At 41.3% G+C, this 27823-nt stretch overlaps 2 protein-coding genes across 9 annotated transcripts; one reads left to right on the top strand and one right to left on the bottom strand.

Annotated features, from left to right (window-relative positions):
• The first annotated feature begins 127 nt into the window (after positions 1–127).
• On the top strand, positions 128–14759 carry LOC147795987 (stomatin-like protein 1). Of its 8 annotated transcripts, none has more exons than XM_087129849.1 (9): positions 128–244; positions 2699–2891; positions 4334–4440; positions 9263–9329; positions 9697–9779; positions 10417–10676; positions 10915–11009; positions 11665–11901; positions 12412–14759. In XM_087129849.1, exons 1-9 carry the CDS (start codon positions 131–133, stop codon positions 12615–12617), a joined length of 1362 nt encoding a protein of 453 aa, XP_086985975.1. In that variant the 5' UTR covers positions 128–130; the 3' UTR covers positions 12618–14759. The 8 variants fall into 8 exon arrangements, with proteins under 8 accessions (XP_086985975.1, XP_086985982.1, XP_086985981.1 ...); XM_087129856.1 differs by having other exon boundaries at positions 2293–2891; XM_087129855.1 differs by having other exon boundaries at positions 2193–2891.
• LOC110977562 (tetraspanin-17-like) lies at positions 14196–27823 on the bottom strand. The gene is made up of 6 exons (XM_087129858.1): positions 27103–27823; positions 26639–26713; positions 20796–20894; positions 20159–20350; positions 18409–18522; positions 14196–18260 (listed from the first exon to the last, which is right to left on the bottom strand). Exons 1-6 carry the CDS (start codon positions 27184–27186, stop codon positions 18189–18191), a joined length of 636 nt encoding a protein of 211 aa, XP_086985984.1. The 5' UTR covers positions 27187–27823; the 3' UTR covers positions 14196–18188.

The raw sequence follows: 27823 nt of genomic DNA, 5'->3' as shown, positions 1-27823 counted from the left end.
ATTGAACAAAGCAAATGACGTATGACATTTCTATCCGAAAAAGTTCGAAGTTCAACAGTTGCCCAATTTACTCTACAGAGGGCGCCAGCAACAATTCGCGGATACATATCGGCGCTGCACATGCATATACATGCAGCAGAGAAAAAACTCAGGAGCTCGCACTGTCGCAGCCGGGAGCTTACAATTACATCTTGTAATTTGTTGTAAAATTAAATGTCGAGGATTCCGGGTTGCAACAATTCAGGTACGTTGTGGTCAAGCTGAAGGGGTCTGTAAGGGATCAGCATGATCGGGGCTTTTTCCATGCCGAAAATAGTAGACCTCGGCCAGCAATGATCCACACTTTTACCACCAGGTCAGGCCTACCCTGCCCAGTGGCACTAGTACTACGAGGCTAAAAATATGCCGCCCAAGCAGGGCCTACCGTAAGTACATGTATGTAAAATGAGTACTTATCGTGATTTATCATGTTTATATTGGGCACGATTGGTCGATACGCACGATCGTTTGATTTTAGTGTATGATTTGCCAATGATTCCGCCATCAGCCTTCTGAGCATGACATGCATGGTAAAGGTTGGAAGTTCCATGCAGAATGCAGTTTGGTTGATCGCGCCCAACATGAAGATTGCATATGATTGATGACTTTAACTTTTTCTTCAATTGGTATTTTGTCAGTGACAGTGAAACATTTAACAGTTGTTGCCTGCCGTGACGGGGTCCATGGTGTTTTGTATACCTTAGAGGGCAAATGGCACTCGATATGAAACCAAGGGTGCCATTTGGTTGCATATCGCTCGATCAAGTCTCGACCAATAGAATTCACTATCTACATGTACATGTATGACCATGGTATAACAGTGAAGAATGTACATGTACATGTAGGTCATGTACATGTAGGCCTACTAGCCTACCATATTCACGCAAGTATGGTACTAAACTCAAGTCTGTCCATGCTTCATCAGCTTTCAGTTGGAGGCTGTTTTTATTCTTCCATGGTTTCAGCAAATATGTATTTAATAAATAAAAAAATGGATCGATAAATAATTTATGTAAATGTACATGTACGTACTGTAGTACGTATTTGTTCCAAAATTGGTTAAGATTCAGCGAAAAATCTCACCTCTGTGTCTCCCAAAAGTCCCTAAATCAGATCCTTATACTGGTATTCGATATTTTTTCTCTTCAAATCAGGGTTTTCCACCATCCTGAAAATTGGGGTAAATCTGGAAATTGGATTTCCTTTTTTCCTAGTTAAGGATAAGGCAGGGAATTACATGTAAGAAACATGCAGTTAGGGACAAGTCAACGAATTTGATTGGCCCAAAACAGAAAGTGGTCAGTCTGTTATATTTTGTTCACATTTGGCCCATCTTCAACTGGAAACTCAAGTACAAATACTGGTAGGTTGAAATTCTTGGAATTTTGAAAATTCATGAAGCACAACTCTTGGAAAATCAGGAATTTTCAACATTGTGACTCAACTCGAGTCATTAGGTCGAGTTGAGTTGAGTCAGATTTTTTAAGACTTGAGTCTTATAAGCTTGTACTCAAGTTTCCATGAGAGTCGAGTCCTTTGGTTGCAGAGACTTGAGTCCATTGGTTGCAGAGACTTGAGTCATTTACCCGTTGAGACTCGGGTCGAGTCACCCAAAATTGTACCTTGAGTCAGACTCGAGTTGAGTCATTTACCTGTTGAGATTTGAGTTTGGGTGACTCGAGTCAAGTCATTGACTCAAGTCATTACAACTCTGGTACATGTACATCCCTTTGCAAAACATTATCATTAGATGAAAGGCCGTGATAATTGGTACCTCATTTGCTCATTACACAGCCTGGCACCAGCACACTGTATGTGCTCAGTGCTAGTGGAACCTTCCACGACACCGATAGGGGGAGTAATGTCTCTGTGAATGCCCCAACCATCCCCCGATCTCTCCATAACCTTGGCAAATTTGGCGGAAGTCTGTTGACTAGCCTGTGAGGATTAATCCTGAAAGCCCCCAAAAAAGGTTGCCTGTGAGTGATGGCTGTCGCAATCTTGTCTCGTACTTTCACGTTCCGTCGCATTTGTGCATTCCTGGGGTTCTGGTTTAATATCCCCTGAGCACATTTGCACTAGCCCGTCTCAACATCGGCGGCAGTGTGGTCTAGACCGTGAGACATTCTGAGATTGACTTATTCTCCACGCAGTATTGGATATTGGGCATGTTTCTTGGTAGACTGTTACCAAACGGAGACAAGCATCCGATCATCTTGCCAAATCAACACAGAGGCAATTTTTTTCTCATAGGATGAAATACCGTCTGACTCCAAAAAATGCTGTAGACATGGTAAAGGCACCGGTGCTGAATTGAGCAACGTGATGGAAATGCTCCTTGCTCTATGAGTCGTCTGGCGTTGCATTTGAACTATCATCGATGACACTTTAGGCCATGGATACAGTAATATTGTTGAAACGGAGCAACCTGTGTGTTCTTGCATCTTCTGCACTGTGACTGATGCTGTCCATCCTGTCTGATGTTCTGAGTAGCAAGTGGGATAACAGTCACCAAACTGTACATGTAGTTGGTACTCTGCTGGCTGCATCACTGAGCGAGCAGAGGGTCTCTCGGATCAAAATACCTGTAGGTTGACAAGGTTTCGTTTGAGACGAAGCTCAAACCTTGTAACAGTAGAAACCCTTCCGATTTCATCAGATGTCCATCAGCATGTCCACCATGAAGTCCAGCACCGCCTGGTCCTCCTCGGTCAAGTACAGCCGCCTGCCCAGGTCGGACTGGGACTCCACGTCCCAAGACAGCGCCGCCATTGACTTCAGCTCGCCGTTCAACTTTGACTCGGTGTTCACCTACAGCAAGGTCATGCCGCCCTACCTGGAAGAAGAGAGAAGTAAGTGACCTCATACATGTACTTCTGTAGCATTGCTCAGATGTTTTCACCTGTAGCATGTGCTGGGGTTGGGCAAATATTGTTTAACCCAATGCGGACGATTCTCAATAGAGCGCCACCAAGAGTTTACAATGCGTTAGCCAATCATAACGCGCGAAATTTGTCGACCCTTTCCAAACCCGCATTGAGTCGACAACTTTCGCACATTATGATTGGCTAACGCTTTGCAAACTCTTGATGGCGTACTATTGTGAAACGGCCGTATTCCCTTGGCACTAGAAGTTGGCCAATCATTCCTTTTCTTGGGGAATAAAATGACTTTGATCATTTTTGACAGTTTAATCATCTTGTAATATCAACTTGTACCATAAAAACAACTGGAAAATATATGTGCTATTTTTTAACCCCCCCAAATATAATTTTCTATCGTGTCAGAAGCAGAACTTGAAAGCTTCGTGTGTGACTTTTAAATGAAACAAATATTACTGGCTGAGATAATCAAGCAATAGAGATGAATCATTGTTGTATAATAATGTAGACCAATGTAGAAAAAATGGAGCTGGCGTCTCAGAAGCTGTTCTTTGTTATGTTAATGTCATTACAATAAATGTACAAAGAGTTAACTCAAGCGTATCCATGAGGAAGAAAGAAATAATGTACATAACATCCGTACATAATGTCTATCGTAGACTAGATCTATATTTGTGTATGGTAGCTTGGTTGCGGTGATTCCAGGTTGTATTAAAACCACCACATTGTTGCCGTCTCACACTTTAATTTCTTGTGGATTTACCTGCCTGCATTCCTTGCCAGACAAGACGCTCAGCCATCGTTTTACCCGTTAGTTCCTAACTGAGTTTAAATCGATTCAGTAATTGAAGATATATAGCCACAAGTGTATCAAGTTTTTCTCTTCCTGTCGTCAAGGCATTCTACGGTACTGGCAAAACTGAAAGGGTTACCACAGAGCAGTCTTTGAATTTCAAATTTGGCAAGGGTGTTAATTTTCCAGAGAGTGCGATAGGCAATTCTATTAACCCTACGTAAATCCCTGGGCAATTTCCATTTTAAGGAGCCTCACAAATCCTGAATTAGGGCCACAGGGTTTTGCACTTCAGTGCAATTAGAGTACCAAGCTCATGTTTGCAACCGAGGAATTTTCGATGCGCTGACATTGATAGCTCAGAGTCTAAGTTTCAGAAATAAAGTTATTTGGAAATGTCTCAGAAACACTTGGAATTTTTGTACAAAATTATTTAAGTTTTGGAAAAAATTTCAAAGTTTATGACACAAATGTGGAAGTCTTTTGCTCGATGCAAGAAAATCTTGAAAAGATACAGGGACTAGTCAAACCCTCCCTTTCCCCATCTTGAGTGAAACTGCGCCTGGTTCAGTAACAGCCCTTTTTTTCCTACCTGCTACATGTTCACGCATATCTGCAGCCTACACTCCTCCGCTATTGACTCGCATCTGTACATCGGTGGTCGTCATCCTGGGTTTCCTAGTGGTGTTCCTGACTTTTCCTATCTCGGGATTTGTAGCTGTCAAGGTGAGAGGAAACCTCACTTCTTGGTTCTAAACCGTGTAAGATTTCTTTAAGTTACATTTAAGACGTTAGGAGTCAAAGAAGTATTACTACATATAAGTGTTGGTTGACTTCGCATGAACTGTATTATGTACTTATATGTATATGCCTACATGCTTTCAAGTGAGTGCATACATATTTTGGGTAAAGTTATTTGGCAGTAAATTTATTGATATACAGAAACTCCCGCACCGTAGTTGTTGGGACATACACTTGACATGTCACCTATTTTGTGAGGACCAAAAATGTTGTGGGGACTCAGAAATGTCCCCACAACTCGGTTCAAATTCCCCCCTACAAAAGAACTTGTCCCCTGAACACGGTGAATGCCTACCCTCAATTACTTGTGAGGGATGGTATACGGTATATGTACATGCATGTGTGCTTGCACATTTTTTTTATCTCTGTCAATCAATATTTGGAAGTAAAATTGGAAGTACAAGTGTTGGTGGGTCCTGCCGTGAAGGTGCACTGTTTGCAGAAAGATCATAAGTTTCTTGTATAAAGCAATATTTTCTAAGTTAGCAAATTTTGGAAATGCTGATGCGCTCACTCGGGGAATCTTTTTTCCCAGGTTGTATTCAGTGACACACGGTTCTGGCATGGCCTTGTGGTTGTCACATGTGAGCCAGTCTCCTGTATGTTCATATCGCTACCGCAGGGCACAGGGAACTTTAATTAAAAACCATGACCGGTCGGAAAGAAATTTTGCCAGAAATCCTGACGCAGCAGTCAGTGATCCGAATAACTCATAGTTGTAGCTGGTGGGCATTTACACTGTACTATCTGTGGCCTTTATTCTATGTCACAGTGACTTCAGGGAGGGGGAAGGGGAGACAGGAAGATGGGGGCCTGGGATATAAAAGCCAGGTACCGGTACATGTGTACTCTATAAACAGACACTAATTGGGCGTTGAATATGGCTACGTTCCTAGCCGTGTGTTTTGGGTAAAACACAACAATCCTGAATGTTGATTTTGGGATTTGAAGCTTGAAGGAGCAAAGGAAGTAATAATGTGGTGTGAGACTGGATGCCTGTCCTCATTAAAAATCAGGGTTGTAGTCCAGACCATCACAAGACCAGGCACAAGACCAGACACAAGACCAGACACAAGACCAGACACAAGACCAGACACAAGACCAGACACAAGACCAGACACAAGACCAGACACAAGACCAGACACAAGACCATGCACAAGACCAGACACAAGACCAGACACAAGACCAGACACAAGACCAGACACAAGACCAGACACAAGACCAGACACAAGACCAGACACAAGACCAGACACAAGACCAGACACAAGACCATGCACAAGACCAGACACAAGACCATGCACAAGACCATGCACAAGACCATGCACAAGACCAGACACAAGACCAGACACAAGACCAGACACAAGACCAGACACAAGACCAGACACAAGACCATGCACAAGACCAGACACAAGACCAGACACAAGACCAGACACAAGACCATGCACAAGACCATGCACAAGACCATGCACAAGACCAGACACAAGACCAGACACAAGACCAAACACAAGACCAGACACAAGACCAGACACAAGACCATGGACAAGACCAGACACAAGACCAGACACAAGACCATGGACAAGACCAGTCACAAGTAACAGGGTGAACAATGACAAAGGAATGCTTTTGTTACAGTTCATTTGAATAGCTTGTGGCTTAAATTCAGACTGGAGGTCTTGTTTTGGTCTTGTGAAGGTCTTAAGTGGTCTCAACTACAACACTGATTAAAATATCACACTGCTCTTTAATTTTCATAAATTTGATTGTTTCTCTGCGTGCAGTGTTGACTTCCCCCTTGAACACAAGTAACAAATTGCTACATTCAAAATGATATCTAGAATTTTTGAGTTGAAAGAAAAAAAAAATGCCAGCACAGTGTGGATTCACATTTTTTTGGTGAACTGCCACAAATTTACTGATTTTAAAAAGTTTGTACAACTATCTTCTTTGGGGGAAAAACTACAAACTAATTTCAGAAATACGAAATCAGTTGTTACAACATTTTTGAAATCTTAACTTTCTGACCCTTTCCCTTTCAGGCAACTCAATAATTTTTTTATGCGCACAAAAAACTGTTAACATATGCATGAAGTTGTTAATCCGAGGCAGCACTTTAACACATTCCAGAACAGAAAACACATTCCCAGGGACCTGAAACCAGCAACTCGCAATCCAGCAGACCCACTCCAGACAAAGTAATTCCTCATCTACGCAGTGAATTCCCATTAAACTGTACACGCCGCAAACCGTCCAGGCGTTTTAGCAATATTCATCAACCAGAATCGTAATCAGCGAGTGAGAAGAAATCTCCATCTATCAGAGGAAGAGGAAAAAAAGAAAGAAACCTCCGGGGAGTTTTTGGCTTTCTCTCTGACTCCCGGAGAGGAAAACAAATCGAGTTTGGTGCCTGCATTTTGTTCTAGCTCAATTCAGTGCTCGTGACAGAAATGCTTGGGGCAACTGGATACTTTTCCCACGTGGGAAATTCCTAATTAAATACATGTAGGTTTTCTTGGGGGGGTTCAGGTGGGTTGATTGGAAAATGTGACGACTGTGTCTTTGTGTGAGAAAAAAAATAAAAAGTGCTTGCAGTCAGTACCACGAGGGGGCCTGGGTCTTATCCTGACAAGACTTCCTGTTTTGGGGAACAGTATTAAACCGTCATTTGCGAAATCACATTTGTAAGAAAGCCCAAAACATAAAAAGACCATGTCAAATCCTATTCAAAATTTTATCAGCATTTGCCCATTTGAACTTCCATTGGCTGCCTACAGTTAATCTAAATTTAGTGCTGAGATACACGTAAATGTGCCTTGACCAATATGGAATCCTTTCTCTTACTAGAGTCCATAGAAAACCCATCTGAAACTTTCCTTGCCTCTCTGTCAATGAAAGAAATAGGTTGTAGTCACTGACAGTGAGAATAAAATCCCTCTCGAGCCTATAAAACAATTAGCTTTTCTCATTCGAAAAAAAAATTTGCTGGGGCTTTGATTTAGATTACTCTTCACCAGTGTTTGCCTCGTGAAGTTTCCTGAAACAACGCCCGTGCGGCGAGCGGAACCCTCAACATACGTAAACCCATTAGCACCGGTTGTACGTGCACAAGATTTGAGGCAGGGAGGACTGACAAGATCCCATGCATTAACCGGTGCAAACACACAAAGTACGGAAGGGTTGAATGACTCGGGCAAGAGCTAGCAAGAATTGCAGAACAGGGAAAATGACCAAAGGGAGGCTGCTGCACTGATTTCCAGTCTGATAAAATGTCCGGGTCCCCTGGAAGATGTTTACATGCAGATGTGGACGTGGTGGATTGATTGGAGGAGAACGGGGTAGAGATATTACAGGGGGGGTTACCTTTTTAAAGCAGAAAAGAGAGGACTTGGTCTTACTTGGAAGGATAAATTGGGATTTCCACATCGACAGAATTTTGTCATCTAATGAGATGTACATGAGCATGAACACACTTCATGCTCAGGCAATTTCCTTACTAGTCTCCGGCTAGTTACATGTACCGTACACTTACATACTAGACATTTTTTTTGCACTCATTAAGTTTTTGTAGCTATTCAAAAATTTTCTGTATTGTTTACAACATACGGTACATGTTTGTTTTCAATAACATGTAATTGTATGTACCAAAGCAGCATATTTCATGTGCAACTTCAATTTGTGAACCGTACATTCCTATTTGGTTCTTCCTTTTTTGGAAGGGGGGTTGGATTTTATTTTTGTAAGCTCTCTAGGAAACTTAAAAGTAATGATTAAGTGTTACCATAGTAAGGAGTTGTAAATGTACATGTACATACGTACTGGACCAGTGTACAAAGCCGCCCTTTCTGGATCCTCTGTTCGACGTCCTCCGCCCACCTTTAATGCTCTGCTTTCGTGACAGCGTAATCAAATTTGATGAGAGAAATGGCAATGGAGGAAGTCATCTTGCGTCAGAACCGGGTCGACAAATTCTGTTTGCAGATCCGGCTGGCGCTGTAAAAAATGTCTCAGACAAAGCCAAGACTGATTGCATCCTGTGTTAAATTTAATCAGAGTAACGTTTTAGAGGAGGGCCTTGGTTGCAGATAAAGATGTTGCCATGAACGTTTCATTTGTTTGACAATTTTTAAAGAAATGGAGCACATGTGTTGGAGAGATGTGTATAATTGGGTTTTTTTCCTGTGAATTTTTTTTCTGTGAATGTTATTCCCGTCTGTACCCGAAAACATTCTTAAAAATCACAGACGCAAAGACACACCTCAATTTTCCAAGGTGAGAGATTTTATACCAAGTGCTCAATGCGTGTTCAGGGCTTGAGCCAAGACTAATATCGGAAATACCCCAGAAATCAGATCGTCTTTGATGCTGCCAGGGGCAATATGGGATTTTTCTCACCCAGTTTTATAGCCATGTCCAGAGCTAAGAGAAAGGGGCTGTTAATTGTCTAATTCAAATTTTATATAAATATTTGCCTACTACAACCCCAAAAGATAAGATATGCAAGATGTCAGCCATAAAGTTGACAACTACTTGTACATGTAACCACAGTGGGGCGAATGCTTTTTTCTTATACATTTCACTGGGAATTACTTCTTCTTACCATTTTCTGTTGCTAAAACAATAATGACATCACTGTTCTGATTTCCACTTCAGATGTAGAGATGAATGCCATGTACTGTCATATTTCTTTATTTCATCGAGGGGTGGTTATCCATAATTTCACTTTGAAACTTCCACTTTTCATCTTCACCAGATGGTCCAGCAGTTCGAGAGGCTAGTGGTTTTCCGACTGGGCAGATTACAACCACCCAAGGGTCCAGGTGCGTATCTTGACTGGCAAATATTGCAAAAAATCTTGACCAAAGTTCGTCTTACTCAGATATTTTAACACATATGCAGTGGTTCTCTATGAAATTGGCTGAGTTCCATGCGGCTGTTGAATCAACAATATCGCTCAACCACTTTCTATGCTGAGTGAAAATTCATGTACATGTAGTAAATAAACATTGCACAGCATCGTGGCTGGTGACTGGTTTCTGCTAAGTGAATTCTTTCTGAGCTTAGCAGTTCTCTGAAATTGCTCTCAGCTGTCACAAAAACAAGATTTGAAAGTTGTAAAGTTTTTAATAGTACATGTTTTGTCACATGACAGTCTCACTGTTGTTTAATCACATGATTTCCGTACAGGCATTGTGATAGTCCTCCCGTTCATCGACAAGTGGCGGAGGGTGGACATGAGGACCAGAGCCTTCAACGTTCCTCCACAGCAGGTGAGTAAAAGACAGGACTCACTGTCACAAAGTGGCTGAGCAGGAGATGGATTGCTTAGCATCACAACCTGCTTTGCAGGTCACTCTCAAAAGTTCATCTAGAACCAAAGTTTCAGATAGGGGGATTTCCAATCATATTTCATGATTTCTCTATGGGTTTATCTGGTCTGAGGATGAATTTTAGGGGTTTGGGAAACTCTGGAGAAGAAAAAAATTGAAGTACTCCCAAAATTTAATAAATGCAAAAAAAGTCCTTGGGGGGAGTTAATGTGCCCCATCTGGGTTGGCAAATGATCCTACTGAAGTACTCAAAGGGGGTAAAAGTTAGTACATTTCACAGTGCCATGCTGTGAGAATTTTGAGTCAGTTGACAAAATAAGAGAACTTATCGTCTGAAAGTTTCACTATAGGTGAAAACCTGATTTCATTTGTGATTTGTGATTACATCAATGATAGCCCTAACAGTCCCAATCCTCTGATTTCAATGTGATGTTACATACACCCTAAGGGGTTAGGTTTAGAAATGATTTTGTGGAATGAAATCGATTTTGACTGAAATAGCATTGTCCCAAATGTGCCCTTCCAATTTCCTTCATGAAACTTGTCTGTATTTGCTCACATTTGCGGCTCTTTCTAGCTCATCACAGCAGACGGGGCTGCGATCTCGGTGGGTGCCACGGTCTACTTCCGCACCAAAGACGTCTCACTGTCCATCGCCAGCGTGCAAGACCTCAACCACTCCACGCGCAACCTGGCCCAGACTGTCCTGCTAAACACACTTGCCGCGCGCTCATTGAAGGCCATTGAGAACGACAAGAACCTTGTGAACGGACTGATACATGAAGAGATGAACGCCACTACTAACAACTGGGGCATCGAAGTCAGCAAGGTGGAAGTGTAAGTCAGCTCTTTGGATTGGGTTGCCTGAAATCTTCCCCCTGCCGTCTAAATCTAAGTCAATCACATTCACATCAGGGGTGCATTCCTCTCACACAAACAGTTGAGAGTGATTGAACTTGTTGAACTTACAAAATCTTGTAACGTTTGGAGTGTGTCTTCACTAGAATCTAGTAAGATTTGTTGCGTTGCGTTGCATTGTAACATCTTTGTTGCTTCCTTGCCTCTTCCTCATTAGGTCTCAAGTGACCGTCGTCCAGGAAGCTGTGGAAGGGGTCAGTGTGGACAAACTAGGGACTATCTTTAGTCAGATCATTTCTGGCCAGTACTCACGTAAGCCTGCTACTTTATAATACCATCAATCTGTTGGGATTACCGTTTAAATTACAGTGTCTTTCTTTTCTCTTTATAACTCAAACTTCGGCTTTGTTGATCTAGATCCCTGGGGATGACTGAGAAATGAAATAAAAAAACATGACTCTGACATTAGTCCGAATGTGGCACACCACTGCATATTCTCATGAGACATGTCATTGTCCAATCAGCACATAGAAGTGACATCATCATGGCCTGATCACTTCCAGGTGTTTATGAATGTGCTGTGCAATGCATGCATCTTTGGATGGACTTATGAATATTTAGAACTGGTCAAAAAAACTTTACATATTACCAGTAGAAATACTATGTTTATGATGACAAAGGTAGAGCTATTTTGATTCTGCTGACGGCTTGTTTGATCTCGTTAAGCAAGCAACAGTTTGTTACTACTCTCGTGAAAAGTTCTGACGATACTGCCCAATGCAAACGGTAATCTATATTATCTACAGTGGTCAGCATGCCCTCAGAGTACTTAATTGGAACTCATAAAGCTAATATAGTATGAAGTTGGTTTGTGTAAACGTGTCATTTTCGTCAATGTTGGGGTTGGATCCAATTTTCAAATTTTTTTTAATCTCAATTTTTTTGTTCTATTTTGAAATCACATCAGCCATGTCCCACCTCGTGCAGATGCCAACCCCACCCACTGCCCCACCAAGTCCCTTGACCCCCTCCCAGCCCCGCCCAGCCCAGAGAGGTGTGTCGTTACCTGTCGTCACACCCCAGGATCTCCTCACTTCCGTCAGACCACTTCTCAATGAGGCACTCGTAGAAGACGTGAAAGCTGTCTACAAATTTGTGGTGACTGGCAACAGCGGAGGAACGTTCTTCCTGGATTTGAAGAGCGGTGAGTAGATTTTGTCGGGTCTGTCACAAGTCCGTGAAAGTCCATCAGAAGTCAAGTCATCCAGTCTCAATCCAAGTCACAACAAAAGGATTCCTTTGTCATTATTCACCCTGTGATGCTGGACCTGTGACAGGACTAGTCTGAGATGGACTCATCAACAGCCTTTGATTTTTGAAGGGCAGTACTTGGATATGAAACTTTAAAAATCCTTTTTCTGATAAATTTCGTTCTCCAGAACAGTGCAACCCTTGCTCCACCAGATTTTCCAAGGCACTTCAAATTTGCAGTCAGAAAAAAAGCCTCGTGCTCATTGCCTGGAAAGTCAGTGAGCTGGCACCCACTTGGAGAAATGCAAAAATAGTATCCATCTGATGACCTCTGCTGTCAACTTATGCACCTTCCAACTTGCTCCATTTGCTGTTTGGATTCTCAAGTAGACTCCGAATGGAAGAAATGGCTGAAAGGTTCTCCTGAAGCAAATGCCTCTTTTTATATTTTTTTCAATTTCAGGGTCGGGAGATGCTGGCGAGGGCGAGCCACCCTCCGAGCCCGATGTCACGCTCACCACGTCCACCTTTGACCTGCACGCCATGTTCACGGGCCAGATCAGGCCCTACATGGCCTACATGGCAGGTAAACTGGCGGTAGAGGGCGACAGAGGAGTCGCGATGAAACTGGAAACAGTGATACAGCAGCTGCGGGAAGCACGCTGTTAGTCCGATGCCCTCAGCTGATTCTCGACACTTATTTTCACGGGCTGTACGTGTCTGAATCTTGTGTCTGCATCTTTGCCAGTTGACAACAGCCATAGCCATAAGTCTGGAGGACAGTTTGGGATGCAACTCAAGGCTTTGTCTAAGACAGAAGTATATCAGAGTCAAAAACTGAAGCCCTAGTCGTAAAGACTACAGAGTCATGCATGGTTAACAAGCTCAAATTGCTTTCTTATGGCTAGAAAGAAGATGGGCATGAATGGGAAAAGCAGAAAGCCACAAGCTGGTGACTTCCATTGCATTCCGAGAGTTTGTATTGTCATCCTTTGAATAAACCCTCTCTCGAGTTGCATAGGTTTGGAAAAAAAACAACAGCAGTTCTAACTCAAAGAATGAGGTCATGATTCAATTATCAATGCAGATGACTGGTTCCCAGCCCAGAAGCAGGAATTGATTGGGGGACCAGGGACCAGTGTTACCGGTAGACTGGCATCCTGTCATTTTTTTCAGGTCATAAGGCCATTTCCAACTCCTAGTAATTGCGACCACATTAGTAATTGCCTAGTGGTTCACTCAGTAACTCTCAATTTTGGATCCCCTCAGTACACAAGCCATTTTGTTTCCTTGCTTTAAGGGTTAAAAACAACATTCCCCATGTAAATGCATGCATCAAAAAAACTATACCATGTGTGATGAGTTCGTGTACAAAGCTTAAATTCTTCCCAGTATTTATTAGACCCGGACCATAGTATTAACCGGCGTTCATGTACAGTTTGCTTTTCAAACAAAAAAAATAGTACTTACGAATGCAATATAAATGTTTAGTACATACAATAGAAATGAGAACAATTTGAGTGGTAATTTAATGGAGAGTGGATGTTGTATTTGAAAGTAATGCTGCGTCTGTTAGAGGGGTTGTGATGATGAAAGTTTTGAAATTCAGTGATTTAAAAAAAAAAGAAGCTTTTAACGTCTTACAAGGCGTGAGCTGTTTTCCATATGGCTGTGATAATATGAATCTTACAGTTCAAGCGACTGACAAAACTTGAGTAGTTACAATTTCGCAGATTCACAATAAGCCTTTTGCGAGTGACCTTTGAATAAAATCTGGTACACTGAGTTCTTGAAATTCACGGGAACATAACAATGTGAATTCTCCAAACTAAAAACATTGTTGCTATACCTCGTGATTCAGGGCAAGCTTTTGCGTAGTAACGTAAGAGGCACGTTGCAACAATACACTGTTCTCAATGGACAAGAAGGGCACAAAGGAACCAGTCCATTCCAGAGATGGTGGTCGCTAAGCGAAAGCTTGCCACCAATCACGAGGTATAGCAACAGCGTCTTTAGTCTGGGGAATTAAAATTGTTATGTTTGTGTGCTATCAAATGACTCAGTGTACCAGATTTTAAAAAAATCTGGTACACATTTTAAAAAAAATTCAAATTTAACTCGCAAATGGCTTATTTGGAGGGCCGTACCTCATGAGAGAGTCCGAGCAATCACAGCCCTGCCTTTCGTTGAGTTACCAATACTGCAAAACGCGTGACAAAGCGCTCCATCGACATGTACACAAGAATATCAACTGTGTTTGCTGCTGTCTTTATTTACACATATTTATTCCATTTTGTGCATTACTTAGTTAAAAAAAAAACCTTGTTTATGATTCACTACTCTCATGTTGCCCAGAAATGGCTGTGCAGTTACACAATTTAAGATCACTGCATAATGCCTTTGTAATTCCTACTCTATGGTTCCTTTAGTTGAGAAAATTCACAAAAAACTATTTGTCCACTCATAAAATGCCTGGTTACAATGAAAACACCAAAAGTTCTGTGCCAGAGCCCACATTCATGAAATCTACAAACAATAAAATACATTCTACTTTGGCATTTAAATGTGACAATTTGATGAAAAATGCTCAGTTGCTACTATTTTCCTGTCTTACATTCCGTAAACCTTTGTTTTGTTACAATGTATTTCAAAAAAGATATCCTTAAAATTCAAAAAATTTTAAAAGAGTAACAAATTCAGCTTTGGAAGTTACCATTATGATGTTTGCTAAAGATCTATATTCAGAGGAGGTTGAACTATTTCACAGCTGGATTGTAAATAGTAAAACTTAAGACAACATGTGACACTTCAGCTCCTTGACTATTGACCGTGCCATAGTTTTCATAAGTGGGCTACAGTTGACTATCGACCGTTTCAGCACAGGCTGTCACGGTGGCCCAAATCAATGTACAGGTCTTACCACAGGTTTGTGCTGGTTGGAATGGCACCTGCAGCAAGATGTTGCACGAACTGTTTGCTTCCGCCAAGCAAGGAATCTGTTCCCAGACCACACATGATTGACTTGCAAAGCACATGTATAACATGGCAAAGCATATTCAAGTCTTCAGCAGCAGGACATCTGACATCCACTTACACGCAGTGCAAGATGGTTAATGGAGAAAATCCATATTTGCAGAACAAACAGTTCCCGCAACGGACAAATTTCTTTCTTTAGAGGCTCTGTATACATCAGCCCAGTGCTTATGCAAATCTGGTTGGTCAACTTTTGAACCTTTGACCTTTAACCCTTTTCAAACCTACTAAAAAAGATGATTTCGCAACCCCAGCAGTTGCAGAAAGCCCATTACATCATATTTACAGCTATACAAATATAACACAAAGTTCTAAAATACAAAGTACAGAATATAACTATGACTCTTACACATTTATACACTTTCAGAATTCATATTTGCTAAACATCTCAAAAGAAATGGACCAAACGATGCTTGATGTACGAACAAACCCTGAACAACAAACCCTTAAAATGCAAAGCGCACTGATATGTTTCTTTTCTTCTGATTTAAAAATGGACAAGTGTCTGTAACCAGACTGAGGAAAATATTCAACAAGCAGGCAAAATGTCAACTTGGGGGGAGGGGGAATTTAAACTTTTTTCCACAAATAGACCTCAAACATGTGCACTTTCCCCCAGGGATTCAGTGGATCACGTTTCCCCTCACATGTAAACAAAAAGTCCCGTTATTATGTTCTAGGCCTATTACACTCAGTGAGCACAGCACGAGAGGGGAGGGGCTAACAGAAGGGGGGGTTGATTTCTCCCTTCTGAAAGAACTTGGTCTGAAATGTTACCTACACGTAAACAAGCACAAACAACCTGTTACACTGCAAACAAACAACACAGTGAAGAAAAGATACAATCGTCAAGCACACTCAAATGGACTTACAAAATTGACATGGGATATGTGGTATATCCAGTCAGATGAATTGTAAAAACTTCAATGCAAAAAGGACATTTATCCAGCCTCTGGCCAAATGGTGTCAAGCAGGAGAAAATTACAAAGTGTATTCAAGGAATTCTTGTCGCCTTCCTTGACCTTGCTCATTAACTCTGGCATTGCAGTCATTTCATTCACAATCTAAACAGAGAACAATTTTCCCCACTCATTTTTTCCCCCATAAAAATGCCACAATCAACAGATGTATCACCCGTAAAGTGATTACACGCTGACTTGAACTTGAATAAGGGGCAGATTAATCACAGTTTCTCCCCGTTACTTCAAAAGACTTTCTCGCCCACCAAACATTCTGTGGGCCTCACGTTCACATTACGCACTGCAGGGAAATGCCAATTAAGGCTTGTTTAGGAGCTACGTGTAACTAGTATGCATTCCTACTGTTTCCAACAAGCTCAACTTAGCATAATCAAATCATCACAACATGTCAATCTATGATTTACGGTACAATAATAAGAATATTGAGTGCGGTAAAATTAAGTAAAGGGATCATTGGAAATAAAGCATAATTTTCTCCTCTTTTTTTAGATTCGATGGTGAATTTTCCCATGCTTAGAGTGGTGCAGTGTTGGGTGCAAAAAGTCCAGAATAGTTCTCCCTTCCCCTTTTTTGGCGGCTACAATATTTGGATTCACCAACAACATGAACAGGCAAATACTGTTACTACAAAACATCTTGAGGAAGGGCTGCAGGACTTGTGCGTCTTACATATATACATGAAGTTTCTTACAAACTGCCCAAGTCTTGCATACAAAAGAAGGCACAGGTAGGGAACCTGAATGCGTTACACATGACAAAACAAGTCAACGTGACTAACGTTATCTCAAGTAGACAGAGGGCAAGATTGGATGCGAACTACGGTTGACCACGAGTCAACTGCTTTTCAGCCATGCACATGTGAAGTACGGTTATGCTCAGATGTTCCTTGTTGATCTTTTTTGTCCAAACCTCGTCATCAATCCCTCTTTACTGTTCTCTGCCAATCTCGTGGTGCACACAGTCAATGAAGTCTCGGTCTTGGACAACTATTTTCATGTGAATGCTTCCCTCAACTGATAAATGAAATCCCCTACGGATATCCAGTGGTGCAAACCAAGCCCTTCAAGCCTGGTTTCAAATGGTTGACTAGATGGTCCAAACCATTCATCATTGGAGGGGGGGGGATGTTGTGCTTACATTTGGACCTTGAACATACATGTACAAGAAAACATGACTGACCTTACATACCGGGCACTTTGGCCGCATGTGCATGGAACATTTTAAGCAGACAGCTTGGACATGTTTGATAAGCCACCATTGGTTGATCACTAGATGTTCGTTATCCATGGGCTATCAAGCAAAATCAACCAATGGTCGACAACCTGGTCACTTCTCTTGGCCCACTACGTTCGTCAAATGATTGATTTTAGTCTCTTGTGTACAAAAAAATGTACTGGACAAGAAATGCAGCTTTTGTCAACATGTTGAGCTGATGGGTAGTTCACTGTGGAAACATTTTACTGGAAATTCAACAAATATCGTCAGCTACAATACAATCTGAGTAATGTTCGGAATAAAGTCAGTCAAAAAGGAAAATGCTGAGTATGATGCATAGGAAATAAACCTCTACTGACAAATACGTAAAATATACCATCTTCTAGATGCTTCATTCACAACAATTGACTGAAGAATGGAGGAAAAATAAAGTGTTAATATAACGACTTCAAATCAACTTTAGTTCTGAATACACACATTAGCTTACCCTAATTGTAATGGCAAAACTGTACTTATTTTGAGCGTCCGTTTAATGAGACCTTTTCAAACATAAAAGAAAAACGCATATATGCACATTTTAATATATTTGTAATGAGAAAAAAAAATAGAACTTAAAATTCACCTCGTCGTTTGGTGACAATAATTCGTGCACAAGGATTGGACCAGATGAATGCTTATTTGTGCGATTCAAGCAGTGTCTAGTGGGTGTGGCATTGGGAAGGAGGTGTGACAACCGGCTTATGGGGCATGGCCTCTTGAAATGCAGCGTACTGTTGCTTGTCTAAAAAACAGTGCCCACTGTTCCAAAGACCTAGGTCAAATCTTTTTGGAATGATTAAATTACTCACGGAAGGTCCACCTTCAGAGTAAACTGGCATAACTGAAATACAAAAGTACTTTACATCATGAGACCTGACAAATTATGGTCACTAGAAACCATCATTGGTGCTGGAGGTGAGTGGTGTCACGTGCGCGAGGGACCTGTGCGAGTGTGTCTGGCGCCCTCTGGTGTTCAGTGTCGCCATCTGGCTTTCTGGCGCTTGATGTCGCTCACTAAGGACGTGGAAAAGCAGAACCCAAAGACCTGGAAGACACAGAAAAAAATGAAATAAGCCAGTTAGTGCTAGCAGCCAAACCTGACTGATACTATCCAGTTGAATGATCACGACTGACTGACCAATTGACTGACTGGGTTGAGGCAGAATGAGTTTTGAGTGAGTTAGTCATCTTACCTCAACTAGTACAATAACCCCGGCGGCGATCGCTACCACTACCAGGTTGGTCTGTAGCCAGCCTTTGAAGGCATTCAGGCAACCCGATGAATAGATGTGAGACCTCTCACTCACCTATCAAGAGATCAAAAGGGGTAGAATTTCAGATTCAATCCAACAAGCTGCATTCGTACTAAGCCGAGTTCTACTTTCACCTGTTTCCTCCCCCCCCCAGTGACATGCTGTCTATTACGCGTATCTATCCACAGAAGTCTAAAACCCTCCCATGAATTCATTTCTAGCGATATCAACCTCTGTTTGGAATTCTTACACCTTCTTCCGGCAGCTGTTTCCCTTGTTTAAAATAATACGGCAATAGTTAGGGGAAACGTGAGACAGCAGCTCTGTCAGTCAGCGTTAATGATGTCTGCTTAATTGCTTAGGAACACCCAGAGCTGATAGGTGAGCCACAGGGTGCATTGCTTTGTGGAAATTAGAAAAAAAAATTGCTGGGATTCCAATGCTTGTTAATCTGTGATGGCTTGGAATGCGTTGGTTGATTCTTCACTTGCTGTGTGTGGCAAATTAAAAGGGCACTGTGTCAGGTTCCTGCAGAATGAATCCACAGGCTAGATGCCTCTGTTTTTGTTCCATAGAATGCATTTAGCTTCCAACACGGAATGCCGCGTTGGAGCTTGAAGTTTGAGAGCACCAGTACACCTTCCAAGGGTGGAAATTTAACTTTAATTTGAAAAACGTTTACAAAAACTTTCCCAATACCATTTAAACATTTAGCCAACATTTTACTGAGGCCAATGCTGCCTACCTCAGTGTTTTCATACGCATAATTACTACAACAATGCACATGATCCAACCTATGTAAAAATGTAGATTGATGTTAGAGCATTTAAAACAAGCAATGTTTCTTGTTTTAGAATCACGAATCTACGCATAATTATTACAACAATGCACATGATCCAACCTATGTAAAAATGTAGATTGATGTTAGAGCATTTAAAACAAGCAATGTTTCTTGTTTTAGAATCACGAATCCACGCATAATTATTACAACAATGCACATGATCCAACCTATGTAAAAATGTATATTGATGTTAGAGCATTTAAAACAAGCAATGTTTCTTGTTTTAGATTCCACTTTTTTTCTCAAAAAGTACATGGATGCAGGAAGGGAAAACAAATAGTATGTAACAGGCATCGCTTACAATAAAACTGAATTCCAGATTGCGCCAATCACAACGTCAAACCTCTATAAGGGACAGTTCCGTTTAAATGTTTAGGAAAATCTGTAAACGGATTTGGAACTTTTTTTCATTTAAACATTTGAACAGGTAAAAGTCCCATCCTTAACATCTTCTGCTAGTCCTACGGGCAACCAGTGATTTTCCTTTCTAACTTGTCATTAGTTTATTGGACAACTCGACCACCACATTACAAAGCATTAATGAGTTTAAATCATTCTACTCTCATGTCATGCCAGTGACTAGTACGATGATGAGTAATGATGTGATACCCGTTTATCTCCTTGCCAACAAGAATCAATGAAAATTCTGTTTTTTGGTGCACGCAAGGAATGTGTGCTCAAGTGAGAGAACATGGTTTGCTTATAAAGGGAGCAACGCGTCCTTTTTTCGGGTAAGAGATGGGAAATTAAGTCTGTTTTTCTCTGATCCACGGAAAATTTGGCATTAGGCATACGAAATACAAGAAAACCTTTTGAATTCCGGCAACCATGCCGGTTTGAGCACCTTACCGTCCTATCGGGCTTCCGTACATTGTAGCCGCACTGCGTGTTCACCACTCCGCTCGCGGGATCCTCCATGCAGCAGGAGAAGGGCACGCCGCACGCCTCTGGGTTCGTGTTCTGACCCACAATCGCCTCGGAGCAGTTGAAGTAAATGTTCATGTTCCAATCATTGTAGTCTTTCACTCCGCAACAAGAAAGCTACGTGTACATACACAAAAGAGTACATGTGACTAAATCAAGTGTCAATAATTATCCTCCTTAGTTTCTCAGAGTCTAAGTCAAGTACAGAGATGAGAGAATGAAACTGTGGGGACTTCCTTTTGATGAAACCGAAAACAGATCAGTTACAGTTGTCTTCGTAGTTGACACTGAGGAACATATTTCCTTGTAGCGTTTGAGCACTCCAAATTGTTTGTGCTGTAAGCTACATTTGTTTTAAAACAGCACAGCAAAAATTAAACTTTGTTTCATCACAAAAAAAAACCTTACAAAATCAACTTCATTTTTCGCATTCTCTGAGCATGCGGCTTTACACACCACTAAAGTGTCAGGCCTCAAGTCGCAGCTTTTAGGTGTCAAATTTTAGGTGATAAATCATCAGAGAAGCTCGTAGAAAAATGAGTAAAAATAATTCCTAACGTACCCCTGACTGCAATGCATCTATGATGTCCTGCAAGTCTTCGTTGGATCGGTAGTTTTTGACGGCAACATCTGTCAAAAAGCCGGCTATCCTCTCTTCGATCTGGGCATCAAAAGAAAAGAAAGCTTGAAAAATACAAGTCAAAGGAGGAAAGTGTGTCAATTGTTTTGTCTTGCGACAAACACCAATCCGAGTGCCATAGCATTCAGCAGTGCACTATTAGACTTTCACATGTACTGTATATTGACCGGAACTGAGGGCAATAGTACTCAACTACGCTTTCCTAGGGACTGTGAAATAGGTAAAAAAAAAATTCTGCTGGGGATGAAGGTACAGTTTGAGTTCCATTAAACTTTTCAAAATAACTGTGTCAATCACATAAAGATTGCTCAAAACCCTGGCCTGTTATTGGCCTGATCATGAATTGAACCATACGGACAAAGGCAAACTTTGGAAAATCTCTGGATGCATCATTTTTGGACTCAAACCAGTGGCCACCTCGGTCTTGTTGAAAAAAAAGGTAATAAAACGAAAACATGCAATTCACGTCAATTAGAACTGTAGGAAGCTGGTTTAGGAAAGGGGCATTACATCTGGGAAACCTTTTCAAACCCTTGACAGCTGACGTCATCTGCTGAGACAGAAATGCAACAGATGCACAAAGCGTCCACTATTTTGGGGGTCAACTCTCTTCAGGCAGATAAGCGCATTTCACGCTAATGCATCACTAACAGGGCTATCTGAATAATGAGCTCGCGTGCCTGCTTGAAACAGGTGTGCACTCAACTCAAAAAAAAAAAAAAGAGCTGTGCTCGTTTGCTTTCAAAGAAGTTCTATTGTCGCATCAATGTTTATATCAGTGACTTACACAACGTAACCTGACAGATAATTTGAATTTAATAATCATTTTTTTTATTTTCTTGCTTGGTCACCAAGTTTCACTTTTTAGAAAGTGGCAGTTCAAATTTAGTCCATCAAATATTTTCTCTGTGAGCCAAGAGCAGGTATTTTCTTCCCTTTCTGAAGTAGATGCATAAATACCACTACATTTAATCACCAACCCACAAAAGGTTAAACAAATCTTACAAGAGAATGCCTCTTTACAAAGCGAACAAGCAATGACCAATTTCTATTCCTCAATAGTAAGTCCCTATTGAGCTGACAGTTTTTAATATCATACAGTACATTTTCAGTGATGTTGCTATTGAAATTTTGGGGGAAAAAATAAAATGAATAACAGAAGCCCACAAAAACCGCTTACTACATGTAAACTAGAACCTGGTGAGGCTAAAATAATGAACCTCAACTGTTGAAATAACCGAATGACTCAACAATCGACGTAGTGCAGCGGTGGAAATGTAGGTGGTGCTTCCCGCCACATGATGAGGACAGATGAATCTATTCCTGTCCCACACCACCCTCTTGTGTGACATGTGCCGGGTAACGAGATACTAGACTGGAGACCTGTCCTGTTTTAGTACAAGTACACTGTTCATTGCTATCCAATGCAGTGATTCTTTCATGTCTGTAGCCTCATTGGTCAAATTCTGCGGTACATGTCCACATGTGTCATTATTAAAATTACAATGTACTCTACATGTACGGGCTATTTTGGGGCACAATGGGCATTCAAGAGTTACATACATGTGCACACGAGACTTTCTTTCAATAAATTTGTTTAGAGAGTAGCATACAAAATTTTGAGTGGGGGTGGATCAAGACATCTTGTGTCCAATGAATTTCACTGCCTTGGCAGCTAATATCAATTAATATTATATAAGGTTATGAATCTGTCCAATATACCAGTGCATGTAATAGGCAAGTCCAACACCTTGAGCTGCGAAATCACCATGTACATGTAGTGATATACGGTACATGTACATGTGTGGCTTCTTTGAGAAACCAACCCTTCAAAACATCTTTCACAGTGGAATTCCATGAGAACTACCACCGTATCAGAACCGGTCGGTCCATGTCCATGTAGTTCATCCATATCATTCCTTCTGATGCTAGGAAGTCAAATTGAGTAATAATATGTCGAAATAAAGAATAAATAAAGTAGATTCTTTATAATATGTATTTCAAAACTGATAAAAATATGTGGGTTTACAGATATATTTTATCAAATCCAATCAAATCATGTGGGTATCTAAATCTAGGGTATCAAATCGAATCATGTGGGTATCTAAATCGATGGTATCAAATCAAATCATGTGGGTACCTAAATCTATGGTATCAAATCAAATCATGTGGGTATCTAAATCGATGGTATCAAATCAAATCATGTGGGTATCTAAATCGATGGTATCAAATCAAATCATGTGGGTATCTAAATCTATGGTATCAAATCGAATCATGTGGGTATCTAAATCTATGGTATCAAATCAAATCATGTGGGTATCTAAATCGATGGTATCAAATCAAATCATGTGGGTATCTAAATCGATGGTATCAAATCAAATCATGTGGGTATCTAAATCTATGGTATCAAATCAAATCATGTGGGTATCTAAATCGATGGTATCAAATCAAATCATGTGGGTATCTAAATCGATGGTATCAAATCAAATCATGTGGGTATCTACATCAAATTTGGTATCTACTGGTGTACCTTTTTCACAATACATCAACAACCAACTTAAAACCATTAAAAAGAATGGTGGCTCTTCAGCTTCAAGTATCAAATCTGTCTTGATCATTAAGCTGTAATGAAAATCTAAGGAAGGCAGAGGGGCTCGCAAAATCAGATACAGAAGCCATTCAAGGCATTGCCACGGCAACCGGTTCCATGACCCTGTCCCTGATCCCTTGGGATGGGTAATGAAGCAGCCTTCTGGGAAATCACAATACCACATGTTTTCCCCAGAGGACGGACAAGCTTTATACTGCATTAGTCACCACTAAGATGTACGACAACACCACACATTCTACACTTTCACAAAATATTAAATTAATTCCACAAGTAATGTACACGCACAGATAGGAAGTCAATTTTACGCCCAAATGAACATGAGCAAAGATGTTTGGAAAATAATGGAAAAGAAGTGCTCATATTTTTTTTATAAGGAATTTTTAAAATTGTGTACGTAGTAACATTGTCTCTGCATGCATGTAACTTGTCTGTACGACTATACTGTGCACGTGGTATGCATATATGGAGCACATTTCTTGTAAAGCCCAATTTAGGGTTTTTTGTAATATTTTTCGGATTTACAAAGTAATCAACCCTAGCAGGGGCAAAATAAAACCTAACAGAAGAACTTGATTTTGTTCTCCGAAGCCACTGTGAATGGCGTGAGAGAAATGCATGCGGCAAACCAAACACTTCCAAACAAGCGGAGTTGGTTCATTTTCCGATATCCTGTTATTTCCGTTCACAGAGTTTCACCTCCTACATGCACAGTGCTAGAGATGTCAAGAGATTGATTCAACCAGTCTTTCCTACGGTCACCCATACAAATATGTATTATGTCCGTAAAAAAAATAACACACACCACAAAGTTGGCACACGTCCACATTAGAAACTTTTGAGAATTCCAACAATTCAGTTGTACGTGGATGTTGGAAAAGTTTCCAACTTTGCAAATAACATTTTCCAAATGATCATGTTACACCTGCAATGGAGAGAGATGCTGTTGATGGGTCCAGTCCACTAATTCAAACCCCATTGAAAACAGTGTAAAATCAGCACCGTTCAGGGCCCAATAGCATGCACGCCAACATCCCTGAGATTTCTGAAACACAAATGAAATTCTTGTCCGGTCACTTATCTTTCAATTTCTTTTCAATTTTTTGTGGGTTAACCAATTACATTTTTAATTATTCCCACAAAATAAAATCACCCCCCCCATGAAAGTGATTTTTCCCAAGTCTGATTGCAGCCATTATTCAAGTGGCAACCCTCAACTTTCTCAGAACTTAGGACCATTTTTCAACCCTAGTTTTTAGCCCTTCTGCTCTCATATGAAAGCTCAAAGACCCAGGGAGTTGACCCTAGCAAGGATTTACACAATCTCACCATTTTGGGGGCCAAACAATCTCCTTTTTGGGGGCACTTTTAATGCTAATGAGCTGGTCAAAAATTCTCCCTTGAATTAGTGGTCTGCACCCTGATGCCCTCTCAGTGTGGTCTATAAGACCACACTGAGTGTGGTCACTCTTGAATAATGACTTGTGCAGGTACATGACTGAGTAGTGGGGCCATTCCAAAATGAAAAATAGGGGTGCTGCAATTTTTGACAGGAGTGGAGCAGTGTGGGTCCCTACAATCACCTCAACGGGCAACATGTGCATTCAAGGCATATTTTTACTACCAGTACACAGCAGGCATGACCATTTGGGCTCTTGGAACTTTTGTCTGTTTTTGTTTTTGAATAAATGCTTGTAGCCAGATTAGCCAATCTATTGAAGGCTCAAGGGTGCATAAAATTAGATGTCTGCTTCAAAATCATTTGGTTCGATTAACTGTTGGAAACAACAGTTTCAAATCTGAATCTATGGAAGACCTTGACAACGAAATCTGACAATGAACTCTGCTGGGCTTCCATGTTCTTCCATCTTTTTGTGCCCTTTCCATGTGGAAATTCTGGAAAACTTCAGTGGCTGTTAACAGTGCTGTAGTCCAGACCGCTTAAGACCTTCACAAGACCAACACAAGACCTCCAGTCGGTATTCAAGCCACAAGCTATTCAAATGAACTGCAACAAAAGTATTCCCTTGTCACTGTTCACTCTGTTACTTGTGCATGGTCTTGTGTCTGGTCTTGCGTCTGATCTTATGATGGTCTCAACTACCGTAGAACACTGGCTGTTAATCCCAAAATTCTTTGGTCTTTTTGCTGCATCTAAATTCTCCCAAATCGGCATTGTGCTGGAAACCGAGAGAATGTTCTTTCACTTTGAACTTTCGACTGGGCTCTACAGGTACCTTGTCTTTTTATTTCGAAAAATCCTCCTATGCCCTTTGAGGATTCTTTGAGGATCTGGGAGAGACCCCGCTACAGGCGCAGGTGAAGTTGGCCCGACTTCAATTCGGGACTTTTGTTTCTGCTTCAGGTCTCGGTCTAGGTTGGCCCATTGGGGTCAGAGGTCAGTATGAGGTTACAGCAAGTAAAGGGAAGATAAGACTAGCTGCCGAGAGATTGATGGCGACACAAATACCACAACGGGTCAAAAGTGAACACCCCACAGACTCAAAAGCAATAAAAAAAAAAGTTTAACGACACTTCAGGGAAGGGAGGATACATCTAAGTTTACCAAAGCAGGACTCTTATGGCTGATCATCCATAATGGATTAAAAGTCTGTGGTTGAAACATAATTTCCATCATGATTGATGACTTTAATTTTAGGGGCCTACATCACGCAGGAACAAGGTCCAAAAATCCAATTGTACAGAAAATGTGGCTGTGCCAAAACCACTTGGATACGGCTGACATCAACACACACATCAATGGATCATTGAGTCAGTCGTTTCCATTTAGACCATGTCTTATTGTAGGTATGGTTGTGATACTGGAGGTATGGTAGAGGCGATTTTAGGCAGTCCATCTGCTTGACATATCAGGCTGTCACTCAAAATACATACACACATACATGTAAATGTAAATGTAGATGAGATTTTTTTTCTTGTGATCAAGTCACGACTGATTTCCACTCATCGGGACCACATGCTGACCCGATGTTTTCTGCTTACCAGTGGCAGTTGTTGTTGTTGATTAATGGCACACACTGCAGACCGGTGCCCTGCGTGCCACAAACCGGTGGCGGCCCTACAACATTGAGCCCAGGCAACTTGTGTACCTTATCATGATGGCAGTGTTTAGAAAAGTGAACAGAATATCATGTACCTCAGCTCTGTAGAAGTAGATAGCCACGCCTCCACCAATTTCAAGCAGTAAGATCAAGCCCAGCAGACCGCTATACTGTAAAGAAAAGAACAAATTTCCAGCGTGACAAGAAGTTCCATGTTGGGGAACTAGAAAAACGTCTATCGGTAATGCCCTAATGTGAAGAGTAAACATCTGGCCGATATTCACTTAGTTCTTGAAAGCTGGCCTGAGGCAAAGTTGACAAATTACAAGAAGCCATGATTAAAAAACAAGGGCCTAAGTTATATGTAGAACTACAAACAGCTGGAGCAATTTTTGAAATATTGTCTTTATGTCAGGCACCCTCTGTCTTCATCTCAGCAACCAAATATTTACAGTTAGCTATTGAAATGTAGAGTAGATATCCTTAAAATGGCAAAATCTCCGAGTTTCCCTGTGTATGATTTACGCCACGTGTCAAAATGCTCATTGCTGATGCTTACGATTTTGAGTAAAACGATGTTCTCCCTGAGAGCTCCTATGCAGCCAAAGGTGGCAAGGACGAAGATAATCCCGCCCACGACCATGAACCACAAGACGGGATCGACGAGAGGCGAGGATGACAGGAATACATCCAGATCTCCGAACGCCCCCTAGAGAAACGGCCACAAACTGTACGAGGTAATATGCAGGAATGTGGGTGGAGTTGCAAAAGGCAATAAATGACATTTTTTACACACCTTGTTACTGAGCGATTTGCCTGTGTCCTGTATCAAGGAAACGTATTATGCTAAGCGGAAATGTCGCACTGCTGGTAATGTGAGCAAAGAGAGACGCTGTGTATGAGCTCCTTTTAATTTTCTTAGTCAAATTTGATGCAGCACTTGATAATCCGCTTTGAGCAGAAGCACCCCATCATTGGCTGAAAAGGGCCATGTTGGTGGGGAGTGCGCAAGTAACAACGCAACTGTAACGTGCATTTCACAGTCGTTTGTGAACCAGTGATGTGCAGTCCCAACCCAAGGAGCCTCAGTTGCTGGGAAAATTGCACCCTCTCTTGTTCCTGCGGGGGGAGGGGAAGATATAGTGTCATTATATTGCTTCTGTCACTACGGGGAGCGAATTCTACATATACCTTGGAAGTTTGCATGTACTGGTATATTCTTACCCCTTCCCACATCTGGCCCCTACCCTACATGTACCTTGCAATGAGCTGATACCCCC

Source organism: Acanthaster planci, linkage group LG19 (assembly GCF_054643075.1).
Source record: "Acanthaster planci isolate LZ-2023a linkage group LG19, COTS_SCS, whole genome shotgun sequence".
NCBI classification, from domain to species: domain Eukaryota; kingdom Metazoa; phylum Echinodermata; class Asteroidea; order Valvatida; family Acanthasteridae; genus Acanthaster; species Acanthaster planci.
The sequence above is the reverse complement of the archived record's forward strand: the minus strand, read 5'-3'. Positions and strand labels throughout refer to the sequence as shown.